The 26,007-nt window shown below is 40.1% G+C and overlaps 1 protein-coding gene across 2 annotated transcripts in view; it reads right to left on the reverse strand.

Moving 5' to 3' along the window:
- The window catches only part of CCNI (cyclin I), a 52,865-nt gene extending 27,127 nt beyond the window's left edge, over positions 1-25,738 (reverse strand). Inside the window, exons 1-2 of one of the 2 annotated variants that reach the window (XM_069092726.1) lie at positions 25,451-25,738; positions 4,124-4,280 (exon numbers count right to left, since the gene is read on the reverse strand). In XM_069092726.1, the coding sequence (XP_068948827.1) occupies positions 4,124-4,237 (114 nt within the window). In that variant the 5' untranslated portion in view covers positions 4,238-4,280; positions 25,451-25,738. The remainder of the gene's footprint in view (positions 1-4,123; positions 4,281-25,450) is intronic. The other variant, XM_069092719.1, reaches the window with a different exon arrangement.
- Between the last annotated feature and the right edge of the window lie 269 nt (positions 25,739-26,007).

Raw genomic sequence — 26,007 nt, forward strand, 5'->3', positions numbered from 1 at the left:
AGGACCTCAGCTCAGATCTGGAGTCAGATGCTCAAGTGGTGGTGGGGGGAAGATATCTCATTTACAATTCTGATAAATTAAACCAAAAAGATACTAAATACAGATTAAGTGGGAGAAAAAGGTGTTTGTACCAATAGATTGGCATTTTCATGATGATATAAGGAATCTTCCAAGTGATCAGTGGTTTGGCCTTAAAGTTTACACTGTGCCTATATTTTTATTTGTGAAATTAAATAATAACAATTCACTTTTGACATATTTCCATGGTATCTCACCAAAGGGAATTCTATCCTATTAATTCTGGTGATGTGGACTTTTTGTTTTCTGTTTGAAAGTGGAAAGTCTATGGGAATTTCTGACTGGATGAAGTAGACTGAAAAAAATTTAAAACCATCAGTATAGAATTAACTCCAAAGACCTAGTATTTAGTAAATGGATGAAATCTCTATACACAGATCTTCAGGGACAACTGTGCAGTTGTAAATGAATCACAACTGTAATTAAGCACTCATAGTAACAAAATCTAAAAGTATAATGTGGAGCAGCTTTTTAAAGAAACAGATAAATTAACTATTTTTTGATGCCCTTGGGAAAGTAATCACTGGAGCAAAGATCCGTCCGGCTCCTTGTTACAGTTGGATTTTAATCCCAGACATGGCTTTCAATTAGAATGCTAATGAACCAATGCCCAGATTCTGCTTTTCTTTACAAAAGGGGAGGCTTTCCCGTGGACACAGAAGAAGCCGCCAGCCTTGGAATCCTCCATTTCCCAGGCCCCAAAGAGCCACAAGTTTCCAAGTCTTGCCTGCTCCTCCCTCCACAGCATCTCTGCCCATCTTTCTACTTGGTCAGGTCATCACAACCACACCCAATTCAAGCCTTGTCTTCTTGCCTGGATTACCAAAACAGCCTCCTAGCTCCTCAAATCTCCAATTCAATCTCCATACAACTCCCAAAATATCACCATGAGCCCTCTGACCACCCACTCTCCAATTCAATACCCTCCAGGAGCCCTCTATTCCCTTTACATTAAATACAATCAGGAAGACAGTCTGCCAACAAACATTCATTAAGCACACTATGTGCCAAGCACTGTGCTAAACACTATACAAATATAAAGGCAAAAACACAGTCCCTGCCCTCCAGAGCTCACACTTCAGTGAGGGAGTAAACATATAAATGACTACATACCTACAGGATAAATACAATATAAATTGCAGGTAACCTCGGAAAAAAGACACTAGTAGTCAGGTTGAGTGGGGAGAATGGGGACATGGATAGGGACCAGGAGAGGCCTCCTGCAGAAGGTGGGACCTGAGCTGGACTTTCCAGGACTACAGAAAGGCCAGAAGGCAGAGGGAAGGAGGAAAAGCATTCGGGGCACAGGGCACAGCTAATGAAAAGGCAGAGAGTTAAATCATCAGATACAGCAATGAAGAGCTCACTGGGAACTTCAGAGGGCAATTTTAGCTGAATCATGAGGCAGAAGTCAAAATGTAGAGGGTTTAGAAGTCATCAAGAGGGGGAGGCTAGGTGACTCAGTGAATACAGCACTGGCTCTGGAGTCAGGAGGACCTGAGTTCAAATACAGCCTCAGACACTTAACACAAAACTAGCCATGTGACCTTGGGCAAGTCACTTAACCCCAACTGCCTCTCCAAAAAAAAAAAAAGAAAGAAGTTAGGAGAGGAGAAAAAGTAAAGGTGCCTTTAGTTGAGAAGGTGAGTAGAGATAACGATGAATAGTGAGCAGGAATGGTCTGATCAACTGCGTTTCTTACAGATGGGAGAGACACAAATGCATCTGTAAGCAACGGGGAAGGAGCCAGCTAGGTGGAACCTGAGGATCATGACACCTCCCTACTCACTAAGCACCAGTGGTTTCCTATCAACTTCAGAATCAAATACAAAATCCTGGTTTGGCGTTTAAAGCCCTGCACAGCCCAGCCTACCTCCTCTACTTTTCCAGTATTTGTACACTGCCCTCTCTCTACCACAGCTATGATCCAGTGACGCTGGCCTCTTGGCTGCTCCGAACAAGAAACTCCCTGTTTCTTGGTTCTGGCATTTTCTTTGGCTGCCTCCCATGCCTGGAATGCCAGCCCTCCTCATCTCCACCGACTGGCTTCCCTGGATACCTTTAAGTCCCAATTAACATCCCATCTCTTGTCAGAAGCCTTTTCAAACTCCTCTTAACTCTAGGGAAGTCTCCCTTTGCTAAGGGTTCAGTAAGCGCTACATAAACATCATCATTATACACCGTTATACATCTTGTGTGTGCAAATTTGTTTGCTTGCTGTCTCCTCTGAAGCCCTAGAGAGCTGTATAGTCTTCTGCCCTTTTGGTACCCCCAGTGCTTATAAGGCACAGCTTAACACAGTGGGCACTGAATGTTTAATAGCTGACTGATTAGTGAATGAAGAGAATAGAGGAAACTATCTGCTGGAGAAGGCAGCAGAGGATGAAACCCAGGGTAAGTACTGAAGGGCTTTAAGGAGAAGGACCACACACAAATTCTTTTCAGTTCTTCACAACCTACCTTCAGCAGACCTTTATTATATGCCTGGAATTATCTCGCTCCTCACCTCCATCTTCTGAGGGTTTTTGGCCACCTTCAAGACTCAGTTCAAATTCTATCTTCTGAATGGAAGATTTTCCTGATTCCCACTGTCCCTCCTAATACACACTTCTAGAGTCTTCCCTTTGTACTGTATATATCTTAGACGTACAGTTATTGATAAATGTCTTCCCCATCATCCTTTTCACATACTATGCTCCAGCCAAAATAACCTTGCTATATCTCACCATGATGTTCTACCTCCTGTCTCTATATAAAGCTTTTATACAAGATCTAGCATTTACAACTAAGTTATCTACATTTCAGAATCCCCAGCCTCCTTTAAAAAGTCTAGTTCAAATACTACTCCTACAAGGCCTTTCCTCAGTTATGTGACCCTGGGCAAATCACTTAACCTATTTCAGCCTCAGTTTCCTCATCTGCAAGATGGGACTAATAAATGCACCTCCCTCACAGGGCTCTTTGTGAAGATCAAATGAAATAATCTGAGTAAAACACTTTGCTAATATTTAAAGCATTATAGAAGAGCTAATCATTATTTCTGAGAGGGTATCTTATGTGCTTATATGCATAACATACATAAGGGCACTTGCATTCTCAAATATGCCCTACAATCTATATCCATTTTTTGAACATAATACAAAACTCTGACTTTAAAATGATTACAAGCTTGAAATTCTATTTTTATCTTTGATGACATGTTAGTCATAAATGAATCATTTGAAATCAAGGCCTTGGTCAGAATACAGTCCCCAGTTACAGCACTGTTCCTATGGAAAACAAGATTCACCAAATGGTTTCTAGAAATTGGTGTCAAAAGCAGGTACTCTTTATAGTCAAAAGATCCCAAACTAGTAGCCCAGAAACCTGGGCTCTGGTTCCAGGCCCGTTAGTCACTTGCTATGAGCAACCTTAAGTAAGTCACTTAACCTTTTAGTCTGTTTACTCAAGTCTTAAAATAGGGATACTGCCCTGACCACAGAAAGGGAAAGATGCTGTTTTTCCAGGTGAGGAATAGAAATAAAATCAGAAACAATGACTCTTTCAATGAGATTTCTTCCCTTTGCTGAACAAAGTGAAGATTCTAACCATCTATAACTGCTGACCTGGATAACATGCATGTAGAAATCTGTTGAATAATGAACATCTGCAGTAAATTAATTTTTGGTGTGCTTAATAACTGGTCTTAGAGTACGTCTTTCTGTAAGACTTATTATTACCATCAGAGGAACAACACAGGAGATAAGGCCTATGTTCCAAAGCCACAGGAAGGAAGTTCAAGCTTCACTGGCAGAAAACCAATTTTGTTTTAATTATAGGAACAAATTCTTAGTCTTATCTTGAAGCATGTCTCTCATGAACATGAAAATATTTTTGAAATAAACTATTCAGCTACATAGCTAAATAAGCTATGAGGAAAATGATTCTCGATTACACTGTCCCCACCCCCATGAAATCCTTATATGAAGTTACCAAAGTATGGGGCAGCAGGGTCTATCTTATCTTTGTTCCAAGTATCTCCAGTAAAGAAAATCAAAATGTTTACCTGATTGGTAGGTATTTTGAGCACATTAACCTTCCACATCTGGGCTTCCCTAGAGATTGCCATCTCCAGAAGGAAAGATAATCTCTGATTTTCCAAGGGGCCTGGAAACTTCATGATACCCTCTGGATCTGCCTGCCACCCAACTTTACACAGCTACCTGTAAAATAAAAAATAAAACAATGCTATACTTCTAATTGCAGAGCATATGCAACCATTTGTATGCAATTTCTGGTACCTGAAAAGCAACACATAAAATAACAGATAGGTCAAGAAGAAGAGAAGGATAATAATGGAGAAAGTACAAATTTAGTATAATATCTGAAATATCTTTCAAAAACTCTTATCATTTTAAGTGCATTAGCTTAGCATTTAACCACATGCTCCTTGCCCCCTCCCCACATATAACAAGACTCTAAACTATCTTTCCAACCTTATTTCACATACTCTACATTCTACCAACAAAAAGACTGACAAATTCTTCAAAAGATATGAGCACACAAAAGCCAAGGTGGGTCAAAGGCAAAACTTAAAAGCAGTCTAATCTCACGTCAGGAGACAAGGCCACATCAGGGTCCAGACAAACCACACCAGACCCAGTATCCAGACAGTCACCACCCATACCACCTCAGGGGAAAGCGCCAAGGATCTAGGAAGCAAAGTACCCAAGGATTTTGCAGAAAAGCCTAACATTAGCACCATCAACAACATCTAGGTATACTGTTTCCCCAGTACGGAAGAAATAAAGGTATAGATAGGAATGCAGAAGCCTGCTTAGCCTGAGACATAAGCACTAGACCTAAAAGAAAATGGACTGGCAACAAGATGGGACCAGTTCTGGCACCCCCTAATCCTTCCCACATCAAGTCATGTTGGGCAGAGTAAGGCTGGTGAAAAGTGATTTACCCAATGTGAAAGAAGTTCAAGACAACTTTGAGGCCCAGACATAAGGAATCCAAAATTAAAAAGAAAGGAGTGAGAAAGTGAGCAATAAAGGAATAGAAAGGAAAAAAAAGACTATAACCAACCAAAGAACTAGAGAGGAAGAAAATTCAGTTAAAAACCTATAGCTCAAGGTGATAAATCAAAAAAGAAGATTTTAAAACAGAACAGAAGCTGGTCTCCAGGACATCTAAGCAACTGAAAATACATCTAAATAAATATTTCAAGATAAAGGAAAATGAATCAAGACCCCATGAGAGGGAGACCTCAGAATTCCCAGAAGAATAATCACAGCAGGCAAGTCTTAAATAGTTTAAGAGAAAAATTAGAATCTTGAAAACAACACTTATAGCATACATAGTAGAAATAATTAGAAGAAAAAAATAATAACAAACTTCATCTAGAAGAGATTATAAAGAAAATCAATTTAAAAAATCAAGAAAATCATCCGACCAGTACCAGATCTCAAACTATATTACACAGCAATAATCATCGAAACAATCTGGAACTGCCTAAGGATTAGCATAATGGATCAGTGGAACTGATTAAGTACACAATACACAGCAGGCAGCGCCCATTCAGTGATTAAGGCTGGCTAAGACAGTGCCACAAAAATTGGCCTCTTTTAACAACAACACAAAAGCAATCTAGGAGAGGAAGACCTTCGGGAGTCTGGTCAGAACAGAAATAACTGCTATTTGCTGCTGTTTGTCCTCGGTTCTTAAGGAGAACCAACAACGGCAAGAAGATGACACCTTGACTTACAAATGAATCACCTAAGGGAGGCAGAGCCTCAGACAAACTGAGAAAGACCCAAGCTTAAAAAGGCCAAGGTCTCCCACTGCATCCCTGGCCATCTCTTGTGAGATCAGAAAAGGCCTCCCTCTTGTAGAAGGGGACACCTGAGCACCATATGCAAAGAAAGTAGGGATTTCAAGAATTGAAAATGAGTAAGGATTCCATTCTTGTCACAGGTACTTTTAGTACTTGGGGAGGTGAGAAATGGAATTTCTTGTAGTGGGAATACATAGTTAATACTAAGTTTCCTGGAAGGGGAAAAAAAGACATTAAGTCAGGTAAACCAGATTTCAGAGAGCCTGCTTACAATACCATGCTGAGTATTTTGTATGTTAACCCAGAAGAGTGAGCCATTGACTGGTTTTGACTAAGGCAATAACATGTTAAGAATGGCACCTACCTCATAGAGTTGCTATGAGGAACAAGTAAGAATATAAACAAAGCATTTTTTAAACTTTAAAGTATTGTAAGAATTATTATCATATGCTTCTTTAAGATTTTTATTTAAGAATATATATATATATATAAATATAAAATATTATGGGACGAGGGAGATAGGGGAAGAAACAACAATTTGTATTCTTTTCAAAAGTACTAAATAAGGTAGGTTTCAGAAAAACCTGGAAAGACTTACATGAACTGATACAAAATGAAGTGAGCAGAACCAGAACATTATAAACAGTATATTGTATAATTATCAACAATGAAGAACTTAGCTATTTTCAGCAATACAATGATTCAAGACAATTCTAAAAGATTCAAGATGAAAAATGCTATTCACATCCAGAAAAAGAACTGATGGAGTCTGTATGCAGAGCAAATCATACTTTTTAATGTTTTTTTTTTTCCTTTTGGTCTGTTTTTGCTTTCACAACATGACTAATATGGAAATATGTTTTACGTGATTGCACATATAACCTATATAAACTGCTTACTGTCTTAGGGAGGGAAAAAGTGAGGGAGAGAGGGAGAAAATTCAAGATGCAATTTTTTTTTAATGAATGTTAAAATTTGTCTTTACATGTAATTGGAAAAAATAAAAATGCTCTTTTTAAAAAAAAGTACTGCACAGAAGCTTCCTCACTCACCACATTTTACTGTGGAATTGTTGTATAATTTAATTCAAATGATGATTCCACATAGCACTCACAATCCTTCTCCCTCAGAACTCAAATGTTCACTCCAAACTATTATGAAATGCCATCAATTTGCCCTTACAGACCCCTGGGCACTTGGGGTTATTTTGGATGATCATTAAAATGTCTCCATCTACCTAATATGAAATAACCAATTTGTAATCAACTCTGAAAGGAAGGAGCAAAAATCAAAAGCAAACACCATATACAAAGGGGATATACTAGAAGCAAGGATGCCAAACTCTCCCTGCTATTACTTTATATAGTTTGAAAGATTCTAACAATGGCAATAAGACAAAGAGAAAGAAATTAAAAGTATACAGATAAAGAAAAAGGAGATTGGCAGAACCCACAAAATGACACAGAGAAGCTAACCTCCCACTGAGGACAGCCCAGCCACCTGCCAGAGAGACTCCAGATCAGCAACAGCTGTGGCCCTTTCCAGATTTATCAACACACAGATGCAAAGGACAAAGTGAGAGGTTAGTGCAGTCTGGACTTTGGGACCCAGTAAGTGGGAGTGGCTGGCTTTTGCCCCGGGCAGCGCCATGTGGTAACTTCAGCTCCTGGCCTGCAGAGTGTAGGGGGACCAAGCACCAGTCTGAGGGGTAATCGCTCTTGCTTTAACCTGCTTGGATCTGGACTGCAGTCCAGGGTGGAGGTCCTGGGGTGTGTGTCCAGCTTGCCAGAGCGTGTGGAGACCTCAGAGAGGGCACCCATCTAATACCTCCAGCAGCTGAGAAAACCCCAGCTTTTGGGACAAAAGCTCCCCTGTCTGATGGCAGAGTCCTACTGTGGCAAAAAGCCCAGGGGTCAAGTGACTGAGGGGCGACATGACCAGACAAAGAAAACAAAGCAAACAGAAGATTCCAACATTAGACTCCTATTTTGGGGACAACAAGGAGCAAAGCATGGAACAGGAGGAAGACAGTGAAGTCAGAACTCCTGCACCAAAAGCTTCAAAGGAAAATACAAGCTGGTTACAGGCCATAGAGGACCTTAAGAAGCAGATAAGAGAAGGGGAGGAAAAATTGGGAAGAGAAATGAGAACAATGCAAGAAATTTACCAAATGAGAGTCAACAGCCTGACTGAGGAAAATCACACCTTAAAAAATAGACTAACTCAAATCTTATCTTTGTTCCAAGTATCTCCAGTAAAGAAAATCAAAATGTTTACCTGATTGGCAAAAGAGACTCAAAAAGGCAATGAGGAGAAGAATGCCTTAAAAAGCCAAATCTGCCAGATGGAAAAAGAATTTCAAAAGCTTAATGAGGAGAATCATTGCTTCAGAATTAGACTGGAGCAAATGAAAGCTAATGACTTTATGAGAAATCAAGATGGTGTTAAACAGATCCAAACAAATGAAAGAATAGAAGGCAATGTGAAATATCTCATGGGAAAAACCACTGACCTGGAAAATAGATCCAGGAGAGATAATTTAAAAATTATTGGACTACCTGAAAGCCATGATCAAAGTAAGAACCTTGAATTCATCCTCCAGGAAGTTCTCAAAGAAAACTGCCTGGATGTTTTAGAACCAGAGGACAAAATAGAGGTTGAAAGAATCCACTGATCACCTCCTGAAAAAGATCCCAAAAAGAAAACTCCTAGGAATATTATAGCCAGGTTCTGGAATTCCCAGATTAAGGAATGAATATTACAAGCAGCCAGGAAGAAACAATTTGAATATTGTGGAAACACAATCAGGATGACCCCAGGATGTGGCAGCTTCTACACTGAGGGATCAAAGGGCTTGGAATATGATATTCTAGAGGGCAAAGGAGCTGGGATTAAAACCAAGAGTCACCTACCCAGCAAAACTGAGCATCATGTTTCAGGGGAAAAATATGGTCATTCCATGGAATAGAAGACTTTCAAGCATTCTTGCTGAAAAAAAAAAGAGTTGAATAGAAAATTTGACATTCAAATACAAGAAGCAAGAGAAGCATGAGAAGGTAAACAGGGAAAAGAAATCATAAGGAACTTATCAAATTTGAACTATTAACATTCCTACATGGAAAAACAATAATTATAACTTATGAAACTTTTCTCAGTAGTTGAAGGGAATAGAAATATATATATATATGTCTATATACGAGGGTATATGGGCATATGAATACATATGTGAATGTGTGTATATATGTTTACACATAGAGGCCATAGGACCAATTTAACAGGAAGGGATGATACTTAAAAGGTGAAATTAAGAGGTGAGAGAGGAATATAATGAGAGGAGATGGGGAGAGACAGAATGGGATAAACTATCTCATATAGAAGAGGCAAGGAAAATGGTTACAATGGAGGGGAAGAATAGGAAGGCAAAAGGGAATGGGTCAACCTTATTCCCATTGAATTTGGCTGGGGGAGGGAATGAAATACACACTAAATAGGGTATCTCACCCTCCAGGAGAGTAGGGGGGGAAGGGGATGAGAGGGCAGAAAGTTGGAAGCACCCACTTTTGAAAAGGGACAGGATCAAAGTAGAGAATAGAACAAGTGGGAGGTGGGATGGGAGGGAGGGAAATATAGTCAGTCTTTTACAATATATCTACTATGTTATTGTTTTGCATTAGCCACACATGTACAACCTATACTGAACTGCTTATCTTCCCAGTAAGGGTGGGTGACAAGTGAGGAAGGGAATGAATCTGGAATTCAAAGTTTTAAAATCAAATGTTTAAATATATATATATATATATATATATATACTATTATTAATACTATTTTACATGTAATTGGGAAATAAGATATACAGGCACCGGGGCATAGAGATCCACTGGAAAAAGTCAAAAGCAGTATGGGAGAAGATATGGGAGAGAGCAGATTGGAGGAGGGGATATCCTGTGGAACTGCTATTTTGGGGCGGTGGGCAGGGGAAAAACGGGGAGAAAATTTGTAACTCAAAATCTAGCAGAAATGAATGATTTAAATCAGAAGTTAATAAAGCATTTGAAAAAAAAAGAAAAAGGAGATTTTAAAAAATCCTTATTGTTGATGTGACATGATAGTTTATTTTGAAAATTCTAAAGAATCTGTAAAGATACTACTATGTGCTTGGCACACAGCAAATTTGCAAAGATGACAAAAGATGGTAACGAGCAATAGGAAGAGAGGCACCAGTAAACTGTTGGCGGAACTTTGAGTTAGTACTTCAATTGTGGGGAGCAACTTGGAGTTATATAAGTGAAGGGGGGAGGGAGAGAGAGAAAAACAGAAACAAAGGTATGGCAGAAATTCTTTCATAAAATTTGTTTGGTTTTTTGGGGGGCAATTGGGGTTAAGTGACTTGCCCAAGGTCACATGGCTAGTTTTTTGTGTTAAGTGTCTGAGGCTGTATTTGAACTCAGGTCCTCCTGACTCCAGGGCCGGTGCTCTATTCACTGCACCACCTACCCGCCCCTCTCTCTGTATGAGGTGGCATGTGATGGGAGTCAAAATTCAATTATAGGATGTGTAAGCTCATAGTCAATCTGCATCTGCCCATGTTGCATCTGGGGTATGATGTGCCACTACACGGCATTTTACCAAGAGTGGTATAATTTTTTTAAAGTGTCTCTAACAAAATGGACAAAAAAACTACTTCAGATTCACCTGCTAGCATACAAAAAAAGAAAAGGCTTGGTATTGCATTAGAACAAAAATATGATGTATCTGAATGGTATGAACAGTCATAGCAACATGGAAATGGGACAAGATGTCAGAATGCCCACATCTACATTACAGAATATTATGAAAAACACAGGTGAAATATAAGAAAAAAGGCAAAGCTGCATCAGTTATTTTGTGGTTTGCAAACAACAAGAAGGAATAAACATATAACAGTGAGAGAAATGGAATAACTTTTAGCTGCATGGATGGAAGACCTAGCAAAAATGCAAGTTAATGAATGCAAAATGAATGTTAAAAATTGTCTTTACATGTAGTTGGAAAAAATAAAATACTATTTTTTAAAAACCCAGAAAAAACGATTATGTAAATCTTTTTTTTTTTTTAAATGCATTCCTTTTAGTAGAGCAGCCAAACCAAAGCTTCAAGTTTATTTCAGGCAGTGAGAGAAAAAGGGAAATGATGTGGATAGCAAAAAAACCTTTTACTTCCAGCACTGGTTGCTGGTCTGGTCACTTTTAAAACTGAGTTCTACTGGATAATGGTTAAAATTACTAAAGAGGTGGCCAGTGCAATTGGGGATGCAGTAGCTAAATATAGTGATATTTTGTGGCAAATAATTGAGGGTGTATACACTGACCAAAAAATTTTTTATTTGGATGAAACAGGCTAATTTTGAAAAAGGATACATTCCAGAACTTATATTTCTAGGGGCAATTAGGTGGCGCAGTGAATAGAGCACTGGCCCTGGAGTCAGGAGGACCTGGGCTCAAATCTAGCCTCAAACACTTAACTAGCCATGTGACCTTGAGCAAGTCATTTAACCCCAATTGCCCTTCCTTCCCCCCCCCTCCAAAAAAAAAAAAAAAAACAGAACTTGCTTCTAAAAAAGAAAATAAAACTCAACCTAAGTTAAAGTGTCTAAGGATCACCTAACACTTTTAATAAAGAGGATTTTAAATTAAAACTAATGCTTGTTTATCAGTCTTCTGTCTCTGAGAGGTTACAACCATAGATCATTTCCAGTTTTTTGGCAGTCAAATAAGGAGGCATGGGTGACTAATGCTGTTTTCAAAGACTAGTTTTCAAGTTATTTTAGCCAGCTGTTTCAAAATATTTCAAGGACCAACAATAACACAGTTAAGCATTACTGATTTCAGATAACGCCCCAGGTCATCCAACCACAACTGGTTCTGTGAGAATAGGACTATGCAGATAAAGCTCTCTGCACCCACCAGTGTGTATATATGAAAAGTTAAAGAAAAAGAGGACAATTTGGTCTGTGCTGCTAAAATATGATAGCAACAAAAACTTCATTGGGAATGACATTTAGTAAGCTTTAAAATGTTGCTTACTATAACTACTCTTACTTGTAAAAAAAAGTGAAACGAATATTTTTCTTATCTTTTGCTATTATGTTAATAAACAAATTAAACACCTTTTTTTTTCCTATTTCCACTGGGCTGAAACCAATTATCTTGTTTTAGCATATAATATTATAATTTTGAATAGTGATTCTGAATAATGTGAACACTTCACCAAATTCCTTATTCACATTAATTGGGAACTACCTACACTCTACCCAATAGGGTAACAAAAGGGAAAGAGGAAAAGAGGGAGTAAGAAGACAGGTAGAGTAAGAGAAGGAGGAGCCCTAAGCAAAAGAAACTCTAACTCCTGACCATAGGTCTCAAAGAGGGGTTTAAAAGCAAAAGAATAGATCAATAGAACAATAGGGAGTTGGGCAAAGGAAAAAGAGGGGCAGAAAACAAACTACAGGGAGCCAAGAGACCTGGTGCTGAGCACACTCCTTTCACACCACCCTCTTGGCCCTTCTTCATAAAGAGGTATGGGAAGCATTGAACACCACCATGAGCAGACTCAATTCCAGAAGATGGATGACAAAGAATGATACCCACACCTCCTGATAGGGAGGTGATGGGCTCAAGGTACAGAAGAAGATGTCTATTTTTGGACAAAGCCACTGTATGGATTTGCTTTATTCTACCTATTTGGGATGAGGTTTGTTGCCCCCCCCCCCATTTTTTTAAATGAGTGATGAAAATAGTGACAATCAAAAGAAAAAAATTAGCTAAATCTCTAATATTTAGAGAAAAGCAAATAAAAGTAACTCTAGGGGTATGTATGCCTCACGCCCATCTGATTGGACCACATGACCAAAAAAGGAAACTGACAATTGCTGGGATTGTGAATTGCTCCAGTTATTCTAGAAAGCAATTTAAAACCATGCATACCCTCTGACGACTAAAGATCAAAGAGGGGGAGAAAGATCCCTACGTATAAAAATATTTAGAGGTGATCTTTTGGTAGTAACCAAGAATTAGAAACTAAAGTACTGTCCATCAATGAAGGGAATAGCTAAATAAATTACACTATATTAATATGATATATAATACCACTGAGCCATAAGAAATGACAGAAAGGACAGTTGCAGATAAACCTGAGAAGACCTAAATAAACTTGAAAGACTTAAGAACTCTGATCAATGCAATAAACAGCCATAACTGAGTACCAATAACGAAGCATCGCACCCACACTTCCTTACAGAGAGAGGATGTACACAAGAACTAGAAACCCATTTTCAGACATGGCCAACGTAACTATGTATAACTGTTACAACTGTTTGCAGTTGGTTTAACTAACTTTTGAGTAGTGGGAGGGGGGAGTTAGGTTCATCACAACTACTGTGTAACTTCATTGCCTCCTCTTGACTCACTTAGATAAAACATATCCCGATCTACAAATCTGTAAAAGGATACATGGGCAACTAAAAGTGACACACACAGCACACCAGCCACGGAGTCAGGAGGACCTGCATTCAAAATCAGCCTCAGAATGTTTACTAGTTTTGTGACTCTGGGCAAGTCTTACTTAACTTTGCCTCAGTTTCCTCATTTGTCAAAGAAGCTGGAGATGGAAATGGCAAACCATAGTCAGATGACTAAGGTCAAAAAAATAACAAAAAGGATACATGTAACACAAAAGAATACTTTCAATTGTACCAAATTGAAATTTTGTTTCTTGGTGCCCTATAGAAATCTTTATAGATTCATCAGCTAAATGGGGATTTAAATGTAAAATCTGGCTATTATAGCTCAAGAAGTTAAAGATTTTCATTTCACATGGAAACTAAGCGAGACAGTGTGCCATAGTGGGTAGAGTTGGACTGAGAATCAGAAAAACCTGAGTATAAATCTGACTTCGGGACATATTCTGGCTGTGTGAGCCCGACAATTTTACTTAATCTTTCAACATTCCAGCAAACTCTCTAAAATCATAAATGATAGAAATGTTGCTACTCTGCGTTGGTATGAAGAGTTTCCTAACCAGGAATTCCCCATACCAAATAAATTAATAGATCTAGACCTCCCCCCCCCGCCAAAAAAAAAAGAAACCAATTTCATGCCTTAAACTGAGTTATATAAAAAAGAAATGTGTTTAACTTGATTAAATCCAAATATTAATAATTAAACCAAGGCTTTCCATTTCTGGTAGTATTCCAAGGACTGGTCTCTAAGTCTATAAAAGTCTTATGCAATTGCTAAAGCTGAAAACTGCACAAAGACTTCTGCAACATCCTGTGTAATACAGACTTGTGGTCAAGGTTTTGGGAGCACATGGTAACAAATCATCACTATGATTAGTTTGTCATCAATTTTCAATAAAAAGATTTAGAGTTGTACTAAAGAATATATATGAGCTAGTATTTTGTGGATGCACAGGTTCAAGAGGTTGTGAAAAATTAACAAGCCCCCTTCAAATTTTTTAACTTCTTTACAAGATCCATCCCTTTCTCTCTTAAGACTGGTATCTCCAAGGCATGATTATCTTTTGTGTGGACTACTGCAAAGCAGAAACAACCACAATCTTTACATACAAGGAATTTACACATATAGAAAAGAGTCATTCCCAAATTGATAAATGGCCACAGAATATGAACAGGCCTCAAAAGATTAAGTGTAAACTATTAATAATTGTATTTCAAAAATTGCTCCAAACCACTAATTAAATAATGATAAATGCAGAAATAAACACTCGGGTTTTACCTCACACCTAGCAAACTGGCAAAGATGACAAGAGAAGAGAATAGTAAATGTTAGAAGCTAAAGAGAGACAGACACACTAATACACTACTTATGGAGTTACAATTCAGTCTGACAATCCTGAAAAGCTATTCAGAACTTGTTCATGCTCTTTGACCCAGACACCCAAAGAAGTCAGAGACAGAAAGAAAAAGTTCCATGTCCACCAAAATATTCACTGCAAAACTTTTGAAGAAGCAAAGAATTAGAAACAAAATAGAACACATCAACTGGGGAATGGCTAAAAAAAATTTGTGGTTCATAAATGTAATGAAATAATACTGTACTATAAGAAACAACTAACAAAATCGATATAGAGAACCATGGAAAAATTTATAGGAACTGATGCAAATGAAGCAAGCGGAGTCAAGAAAACAATAGATAAAATGACCACAACTATGTAAATGGAAATAACCACAAAACAATAACAATCAAAATCAAATGTTGTGAATTATAAATATGTCCAGAAAAGACACCTCTCCCCACTCCTTCACAGAGATCAGGGCCCACAGGTGTCAAACACTGCATATAAAATCAGATTTTTTTCTCCCTCAACATCCTGATGAATTTTGCTAAATTTCTTTTAAAAATTCTTTGTTATAAAGGATGGCTCTCTGGGAAGCAGAAAGGGAAAAGATACAGAGACAATCTATATGTTAAAAAATCTCAATAAAACTCTTTTTAAGATATTTCAATAAAATACATTTTTAAAATCTGGTTACATATTAATTTGTACTCTACAAGCAACAGGTAAAACTAACATTTTCTAAAAATCTACAGTAATGAAACTATCTAATTAGCTAAAGATTTTACTTTATGGGTGCTATAACATTATTATATTTTCCACAGTGACTTCATTCATTGGCATTACAGCCAGAGCTGAAATTGGTAAACTGCCAAAATACAAAATCTGCATCACAGCAACTGTTTGGGAAGAAAGACTATTCAGAAGATAAAGGGGATGGGTAGGGAAGGAAGTCACAGTATTTCTTTACAATACTAAGTAAAATCAGAAGGAAATAGGGAAATTCCATTAAAATAAATGCAAAAGGAACAAAATATTTAACCAGGTAAGAAACAATAAAATTACAGAAATGACGATAGACAATTTCAATAATGTAAAATTAATAGGGGGGGGGAACAGACAAAATTAATGCAGCAAGAATTACAAAAGAAGCTAGCAATTGGGGGAAAAATCTTTGCATCAAGGAACTCTGATAAAAGTCAGACATACATATCTATAGGGACACAACACAAATACATATGCCTGAAAGCCATTCCCTAATAGCCAAGTGGTCAAACCATATGAAGTGTTCTTTAACAAAAAAATTGTTTTAATCAGCCAAGATCTGCCTTCTCCCCCCCCCACCCTCTCCTAACTGAGTACATGAGAAAAACAAAACCCACTACAAACATGTATATAGTCAACCAAAACAAATTTCCACATTGGACATGCCCAAAAAATATGTCTCACTTTGCATTCCAAGTCCTTCCCTCTCTATGATGAGATGAGTAGCATGTTTCATCATTAGTCTTCTGGAATCCTAGATGTTCATTACAATATCATTACAACAGTAAAAGTTCCACACAGTAGTAGTCTAGATACCACAACTTCCTCATTCATTCAAGATATGAAGTTTTCAAAAGAAAAAATGCAAACAATCAAAAAATATAGAAAAATGTATTAGACAAGAGAAATGCCAGGAGACAAATATTGGGAGAAATGTTGGAGACATCAAAAGTATCAATAAGAATATGTTTTAAAATATTTGAGAAATGCAATGCTCAAGAAAAAAACTGGGCTATCACTTCACACCCATCTAATTTTCAAAAATGAAAGACAGGAATAGTCTATGTTGAAGAATTTATGAGAAAACAGGTACACTAATGCATTTCTGGGACAACTGTGAACTGATCCAAATCGTTCTGGAAAATGATTTGTAAATGATATGATAAAAGTCATTAAACTGACTCTACTCTTTGACCCAACAGTTGTTTCCATAGGTTCCAACAGTTTTCCATCAGTTAGGTAATGGCTGAACAAACTTGCAGTACACAAATGCTAATGAATACCCTTCTAGCCAAATAGAAAGAATTCACAGAAACATGGGAAGACTTTCATGAACTGATGCTGAGCAAAGAAGTCAGATCAGAACAGTATATTATTGTGGATAAAGACAACACAAAACTTTGTTAAAGTCAGATCAAATACAGTGATCAATGTTGGTTCCAGATGACTAATGTGGAGACAAGCTTTGCTCCTCTCAATAGAAAGGTTAGACTCTGGCTACAGAAATCCATACTCTGCCAGTTGTAGCTGCTGAACTGCATGGTTTCCCTTAACACAGCATCCCAAACTACTCATGGCTGCTGTTTCCAACATGCTTCTACAGCCACCATCCAGGGAAACAAGCCTTGCAAGAAAAGTCTCAGAAATCACCTCTTCAACTGTCACAGTCACTGAAGATCCAGAAAACAAGGTTCTCACCCAATTCTTCCATCAGAAACAGATGTGGCCTTATTAAGGGAAATGATTCTGAATAAGATAAATTCCAGTCTACCTTTCCACTCTGCCCTCAGGACCACCAGGTCTTTCCATCCACTTCTATAGCTGAAACACGTTCTGGATCTCTTAAGAACAAGTTCTTACTTTTCTCTCATTCAAAAATCAAGTATCAAGAAATTTCAACTGTCCTAAAGTGGTATGAGAGTGACTATATTAACTCAGGGCCTTTATCAGTGACCATAAAAACCAAAATTCATAGGACATTAAAGCTAAAAGGCAGATAAACCTATCAAGTATAACCTCCTCATTTTACAGCTAAGAAAGATCCAAAAGTTAAGCAAATTTAAGGCAACTGTAAGTTACTGTTAAGAACTTCACTATTTGTGGAAAAATTCTTTAGATGACTAACTAAGAAGTTTACTCCTGGAAACTCCCATTAAATTAAGAGTTCTCTTAAACTAAGTTTGAGGGGAAGTGAGACCTGTTATGTTTATTAATGTAGTCACTGCTGTTAAGTATAATGAGCTGGTTTCCTCCAAAACCTGAAACTTTTTAAAAACTGAAATAGCTGAAGACATATACATCATTATTTTAACTTTTCAACAACTAGGAATAGGGAGGAGGAAAAGGAGTAAATCTGCTAGTTTCACTGGCACTGAAAATTCCCAGATGAGGAAACTTGCTTCCCCAGGCTGAGAGGTAGCTTAAAGGACTGGAATCAAAAAAGAGGTTAGTTTAAAAACTGCCTCAGACTATTACTAGCTATGTGACTCTGGGCAAATTCCATCACCTTTGCTTGCCTCAATTTCCTTTAAGATCATAGCACCCACCTTCCAAGGCGGTTGTGACAACAAAAGGATTGCTTTTATCACATAAGTTTGCTTACAGGATTGCTAAGTGTAAAAAGCCTCATTCAATAAGAGACATGTTGATGTGACCAACTGATATGACCAAAAGTATGCTTGGCAAATCATATGGAAAACAGCTTCAAATAGTTCATCTGTAGCAAAGGTGGGAAGGAAAACTGTATTAATTGAGAAACTAGACAATTTGTATTTTGTAGCATAAAAGCGGCTTCAAATGGTTCTATTTACAGATAATGTGGTGGAAAGAACTGATGAGTGAAGCTGAAGCAGAAGCAGGAAAGAAAGGAGTTTTAGTCCTGCAGAATCTCACTGTTCTTCCTATTTTAAAATGTTATAGTATCTATTTTGAGCCTCAATCTATCAGCAAGCATTTATTAATTGCCTATTGGGCCAAGAAAGCTAGGTAATAGGAATAAAAACACAAAGAAAGGAACAATTTCTACTCACAAAGAGCTTCAGAACCTCCCTCCTATTTTTTGGATATATGTATAGGATCGGCCCACAGGCATTTATTTACCTTACACATGTTATGATGGTCTCATGAAATTACCTTCTATAGTTCTTCACAGAACCATGCCTACAAGGATAAATTTAAAACCCTTTTAGACCTCAGGGACACTTCCTTTTATAGAGAAAGAAGTGCAGCCTAGCACGGCTTGTCCAAAAAGATACAACTAGCTAGTGGCATAGACAAGACACAGGTCTCCTGCCTCCTAGTCCAGAGCTTATAAAGATCACTTATTCATTTAATTTGAGATCCCTTTGAAAGATTACCTCCAATCTTCCAGCCACTAGGAGGCTCCAGTTCATTTCATACTGGTTCCTGGGCCAACTGGTCTGCAAATTCAAGGCAAGGAATCTAACAAAATAAGGCCAAAATGGAGAGAGAGAGAAAGAGAGATGGATGATATTCTGGTTCCGTGTAAGAATGCACTCACAGAGATAGGTCACATGAGCAACAAGATAGAGGGCTAGAGAATTTTTCCACTCTCCACTAACTCTAAAAAAACTCCCTAAAAGGAGTAGCTCCAAGACCAAAAAACCAAGAAGCCTAACAAGGAAACAGCTTGAAGAATTAGTATCAGCACCCCCCTCACTAGCTCCCAAGGCTGGCAGGGCACACAACCTGACCTACAAACTTAGGCCCTAGGGTCTATCTGGCAAAGTCCTTCTGTGGCTGCTACAGTCTCTGCTGAACAGCCAGCTCTACCCTCACCCCAACAATTTTATGGCAACAAGCAGCAGACTTCAGCTATGATTCTCCTTGCAGAGAAGGAGGTACAGGGAAATTGGACATCCCCCACCAGAGGCAGCAGCAGCAATCAAAGAACTAAAGAGGGAACAAGGGGCAGGATGCTAGGCAGTCAGCATATAGGGTTGTATTAGGCCTAAATGAAAGGCCATTATTATCCAGTTTGGGCCAGTTCTGTCTCCCTAGGGGATACCTGGGGCAAGGATTAAGAAGAGTGAAAAGTGAATTCTCCAATTCGAAGCAAGCTGAATCAATTCCAAGATTCAGCAACTGGGAGGCCTGCTATTAAAGGAGGAGGAGTCAGAAGGTGAGCAATATTAGAATATAAGGAAAAAAGGCTAAAAACACTGAAGATCTCAAGAGAAAGAAAACTCAAGCTAAAAACCTAGGGCACAAGCAGATAAATCAACAGGGAAGACATTAAAACAGAAGATGGCTACCAAGACATCTAACAATTGTAAATGTCTCTAAATAAACACTGTGAGATAAAGAAAAATGAAACAGTAAAGCCCCAGCCCTACACTTAACACCCGCACAAAAAAATTAGCGTATAAGCTTGGGCAAGTTACTTAACCCCAATTGCCCTCCAAAAGGCAAAAAAAAAAAAAAAAAAAAAAGAAAGAAAAATGAAACGACACCTAATGAAAGAGAGTATATAACCACAAAGGACGGCACCAGATAGTTCCAAGGGAGAAATTACTGAAAGAAGTTAAAAGTGAACAAATCGCAGAATTTATGGCCTGCAGAACATAAGTGAGTAGTAGAAAAACAGTCCTTGATGGCAAACAGATACAAAGAAAGAAAAATTTAATAGGAATACTATCATAAGAAAGTGAAGGACAATCCGAAAGAAAAGCAAAATGCAATGAAGTTAAACACATAAGATCTCTACAGAGAAAACAATGTCAAAGACAGAACACTTTGAGACAATTTAAGAATCAAAACTCCCTCAAGAACACTAATTAAGTCAAAAAACTTAAACATCATAATGCAACAAATAATACAAGAAAACTGCCTAGAATTTCTGAATAAAGAAAACAAAGCACCAACTAACAGAATACATAAATCATCTCCAAAAGCAAATGAAAAACCTATTCTATAAACTCCAAGACACACAGTGGGTAAATTTAATAATTTCAATGACAAGCAATAAATTCTTCAAGAGAACCAGAGAAAGACCTTTAAATATAAAGGAAATTCAAGGCTATTCTGCACCTACCAGAAAACACAGAAGGGAATGGAATAACATATTAAAATGCAAAAGAGCTCAAGAAGCAACCCAAAATGATATTTCCTACAAATCTTGGCCTACCTGGCAATGAAAAAATATGGATGTCCCACAAAAAAGAGGCATTTGAAACATTCCTACTTTTTAAAAAATTTATTTAAAATTTAAAGATTATTTGCACTGCAAGTATCCCAGATAACAAAAATACAAGACGGTAAATAAATACAAACACTAAGGAAAGCACAAATAACAAAACAAATTATCCCATCTCTAAAGAATATTAAAAAGAGAAAACAAACCTAGAAAGACAAGACCCCTATGGCATTTTCTAAAAGAAGGATCATTAAGAGTTTTCTTTCTAAAAGCATATAAGGGGACAAAAATGAAAAAAAGGAACTTAAATAGAAGCAATATGAGGAAGTGGTTCGAAAGACACCCCCCACCCCCAATCTTAATCTTATGTGTGATGTTCCCCATTCAAGTCAATGATAAACAATGCAGGGAAAATAGCTCCTGTAGTCTGTCAGCAAGGAAGGGATACAGGAAAACGAGCGTAGTGGCAAAGAGAAGGATAAAAACTGGAGGAAAAGAAAAGGGAAAGACCCTGATTCAGGGGTTCCAGGGAATACCATTCTCATGGGAGGGAGAAATATATGTTCTGTGATGGGAGAAGATCTTACTCCATTGTGTCTATAATCTGCAAAGGTTTGGTGCAGTGAAAGACCACTTCCTCTAATCATATGTTGTGCTTCTATAGACATCATACCTCTATGGACAACAAGCAGCCTCAGGAAAACGAAAATCATAGCTCCAAGTGACACCTGGAAGGTGGGAGGACATGGACCTAGCAAAGAATAGATTCCATGGCAGATGGGAAAGAAATTGATCATTGAAGGGTAAGTGGGATAAGTGTACTAGATGAACAGGGACAAAGGGAAAATGTCTACCATGGAGCAATATTTCCATCCTCTCTACCTCCTGCAGGAATTGATACTTCAAGGATGAGGCACAACAGAAAAAAAAAGGGGGGAAGGGATAAGAGCTACAAGGCATTTACATGGAAACCGTTTAGAAAGAGAAACTCAAAAATAGGCACTTTCGAAGCTTTAATTCCATAAGGAAGACAAAGAGACTAAAAGAAAGAATAAATAATAAAAGTCATGAGTCAAAGAATAAAATTTTAGAATAGACAGAATGGGAAAATAACTGATTGAGAGAATAAGGTGCAGAAATCTCTTCTTTAGAAAGACTCAGAAAATGAAAAAAAAAAAGAAAAGAAGTTGAAGAAGAGGGGATAAAGAAATGTTTTAATCAACTACTTAAGAAAAAAAGAGGGGGAGGGACACAAGATAATTAAAATCCATAAGCAAAACTCCAAAACTTGGAAAAAGAACAACAAATAAGGGGGAAGAGGAGTGAAGGAAAGAGAGTCTGTGGAAATAGGGTTTCCTTAAGGTATATGAAGCAAAAATAACTGCAAGGGGATGGCTAGGTGGCCCAGTGAATAGAGTACTGGCCTTCGAGTCAGGAGGACCTGAGTTCAAATGAGACCTCAGACACTTAACACTCACTAGCCATGTGACTGTGGGCAAGTTCACTTAACCCTAATGGCCCTGCTCTCCCCCCTCCAAAAAAGAAAAAAACAGACAAACAACTGCAAGGACAATGTATATAGTGTTAAAAGGGGGGAAAAGAAATAAAAAAGTACTTTTTAAAAAAGAATCTGTACCTATTTGAAACAATGCCATGGGTGTTTTATGACATGAAGAACCAGTCTAAGCAAAAGGTTACAGACTTTTAGACTACTTATTAAATGACTTGCAAAACTTAGTTAAAACAAAAACATCTTCTACAAACTGCCCTTTAAATATAAAGATGCTAGTTAACAAAATTCAACAGATTTGAAAAACCTCAACTCTTGGGCTATTAAATAGCCAAGGAGAAAGTTACAAATCTTGGGGGAAACAGAAAACAGTTTCTAATGTTAATAAAGCGTCCATTATGTCACCAATTAGGACAATTAGAGAGCCTCTCATGTTCTTTTTATCTTAACAGGCATCCTTCCCCACTACCCTACCTCCCTTGAAAGTTAACCTGCTTAAAGGATTCACTTCTAGCTCTGTACCTGCTGGCTACAGAATTCCAAAACCCAAAGTCAATTGTGAAAGACCTTGCAAACTGAGTTCAAAGATCTTTGCTATTATAAAACCTCATAACAAGTAATCAAATAGAGACCATAAAGGGAGCAAGAGAGAACTCCAAGCTACCTTTGCATATTCTCCTTGCACTCCTGGTGTGACCCAGCCATGGCACTACTACTACCAGTCTCTGCCACACCCCCTGCCCCTGAACTGGCTGTGCTATACCATTTGCCCCCTCCCCCAAACCCCCCCTTCCATCTGGAATGTACTTGTCTTCTACTCTTAGAAACCTGTTTCCTTCCAAGTTCAGTTTACCTCCTCCTGTAAGCCTTTTCTGACCCCCTCCCCCCAGGTGACAGGACCCTTTCCCTCCTCAACTTAGCACATAATTTACTGATCAGTTTACATGTTGTATTGAAGAAGATAATGGTGACTATTTTTAATTTTTGTCTATGTGTAAAAGAAAAACAAAATAAACCCACACATCTAAAATTCAACATTGGAGAATGTGAAGAGGCCTGAACAACAAAGGAGATAAACAGTAAATGATTCCCTTTCCTAGTCAACAAATAGTCTACTCTCAAGAACTTGTTTCCAAAGTATCAACATAGCCAAACCTTAAACACCTAAAACCCCCTAGGATGACTGTTAATCGTATTTCCATTAAGTGAGGGGCAGTCCACCCTTTTCCTTGTCTTCCTGTCCCTACATTTTTTTTTTTTAGAAAAGCATGAATTCACACTAGGTACATCTACTTTTAAAATTTTATTACCACCTTGTACCCTTTAATCCACAGTGATGTTTCCTTAACTATCCCTTTTTTTTAATAGCAGGGCTTTAAAAAGGGATGGGAAGGAGCATGAATTTTCCACGAGATTTAAAAAAAAAAAAGTCATCTAGATACCCATATACACAGAGGACAGGAAGACACAGCTGCCCCTCCCCTTCCTACACAACCCCTCCATTGACTTTTGGCCACTTGAATTTGTTTTTACCCTAGAAATCCTCTGCTCTAAGCAGAGATGCTACACCTGGGGTTTTCCAGGTCACACTTCATCTCCCCAGTCCACATGCCTTTTCCAAGGTTATCCCTTCCCCAGAGTCCTTTGTCTTTGTATCTCTAAAGAAGCCTTTCTTAAGTAATCAATAACCCTCTGAAACATCACTGACCATTTTGTGCATGTATAATATCCTTCTTTATTTATGTATCTGTAAACATTTCCCCCAGCACAACAAAAGCTTCAGGAGAGCCAGGGGTCATCAGTTTTGTATTTGTCTCCTCAGGCAGTCTTAGCAGTTAACAGGAAGACAGGTAAGGATTGCAACTCTGGTTTCACAAAGGGGAACTCCCAGGTGAAAAAATTCCCTCTACTAAAGCAGATCTGTACTTTCCTTGGCTTATAGCCTCAAAGAGCTGTCTAGGGCACTAGAAGGTTAAGTGACCACTAAAGGATCACAGTCAGTAAGTTTAAAAGGCCAGACTTAAATCCAGGCCCTCCTGGCTTCAAAGTCAGCTCATTATCCTTTCACTACACCATGCTGTCCCTCAAGTAAATGTTCATCCATTGACTATTAGTCCTAGATATCATTTTAAGATTTCTCCTATGGGAACCCAGATCTGCTTTCATAACAGAAACTAGTTTGGGTTTTTGTGTGCCCACTGTCTCTTGCCCCTTCCTTGTGACCTGGCATGTAACACAGAAGACACTTAATACTTGTTGACCCATTTTGCGTCTTTCCTTCTCAGTTTTCCGCAGCTTTAGTGCTTATGAAATCTTCAGCAGCCACAAGAAAGGCGGTGAACAGAGAACTGTCCCACAAGTCAGAAAAGTGACCCCTAGGCAAGTCACTCCACTTTCGGTGTTCTCCTTTCTGCCATGGCCTCCTCTGGCAGTCCGATGAATGCGCCTAGGATCTCCCCAAAGCCATCATATCCCCGTCAACATCCGTTTTAAAGTGCAGACGGCGGGCCGGGACCCCCTGAGACTACAAGCGGCAGAGAAGGTGCCAGCCTGCCCGGGCGGGGGGCGCCCGCTCACGGCCTTACTTGCCAAAACAAAGTTGTCCCCGCAAGGCCTGGCCCCCTCTGCCCCCCGCCCAAAGAAGGGGCTCCCCGGCGTCCTGCACGCGGCGGGCAGAGAAGCCGTAGCGGGGTTGCCGCGGGTCTGGCCGAGCTAAGACAGCAGCAGGGTGCGGGGCGCCGCGCCAAGGCCGGGCACACAAGAGAGGGGCCCCGGGGCCGGCCGGCACGCACGCACGGGGCAGGGGCGAACAGGCTGGAGGCCGCCCGGGGCGCAAAGCCAGGGACAGGCTGGGCACCTGGGGGGCCCACCGCAGGCCCGGCGGGGGAGGGGCCCTCTTGGGTCCGCGGGCCGGGATCGGGCGCTGCTCGCGGCCCAGCCCGGGCTGCAGACAAAGGCCGCGGCACAGACGGACACGGCCCCAGGAGGCGGCCCGGACCCGGTGCTTCTATCTGGGCGGACAAAGGCGGGCGCAGCCCCTGCCCCGCGGAGGCCAGCACCTCGCCCCGCCCGCTGCCGGGGGTGCCCCGAGGCTAGCGGACCTTGGGGTCCCCAGCAGCTCTAAGACTTTGGGGGTCCCGGACTTGGGGCAGGGGGCCACCACCGAGGGCCCGAGCGGGGGGGGGGGGGGGCAGGCCCCTCCCCCTCCCCAGGTCCGCGCCGCTCCGTCTAGGGGGCGTGGCCGGGGGGGCCCGTTAAACCACGGGGGGGAGGGATGAGGGGGGCTCACCTTCCTCTCCTCCTTCTCCTCCTCCTCCACCTCCTCCTCCTCCTCCCCGGCAGAGCAATAGGCTTCACGCTGGCGACGGGGGGCATCCGGGGCTCCGCTACCGCCTCATCCTGCCCGGCGCGCGGGGGCCAACGGTCCGTGCCCGTCACCGCCTCAGGCCCATGGCGCCCCCCGGCCCGAGGCCGCCCGAGCCGCTCCTCCTGCCGGGCTGGGCAGGGGGCTCCCTCTCGCCATAGGGCGCCGGGGGAGGAGAGGGGGAGGGGACAGGGACGACGAGCCGAGGCGAGAGCCGAGCGCCGGCGTCCGTCCGCCCGCCGGGGACAGAGGGAGGGGGAGGAAGAACGCGGCTCCCTGAGCGCCGCCCTGCCCCCGCCCCCGCGCAGGGATCCGCGCCGCGGCCTCAGCACACCGCCGCCGCCGCCCCGCCCTCCCGCTGCGGCCCCACTCCCCACCACCCAGACTGCTCGGTGCGCCTAGGAGCAGGGGCACGGACGCGGGAACTGGCGAGAGCAGGGAGGGGAAGCCTCGGGATTCTTTTTCTTTTGTCCTGGAGGCGG

Source organism: Petaurus breviceps, unplaced genomic scaffold, assembly GCF_028583685.1.
Source record: "Petaurus breviceps papuanus isolate PSGF00001 unplaced genomic scaffold, PetGlider_PUasm1.0 126, whole genome shotgun sequence".
In the NCBI taxonomy this organism is placed as follows: domain Eukaryota; kingdom Metazoa; phylum Chordata; class Mammalia; order Diprotodontia; family Petauridae; genus Petaurus; species Petaurus breviceps.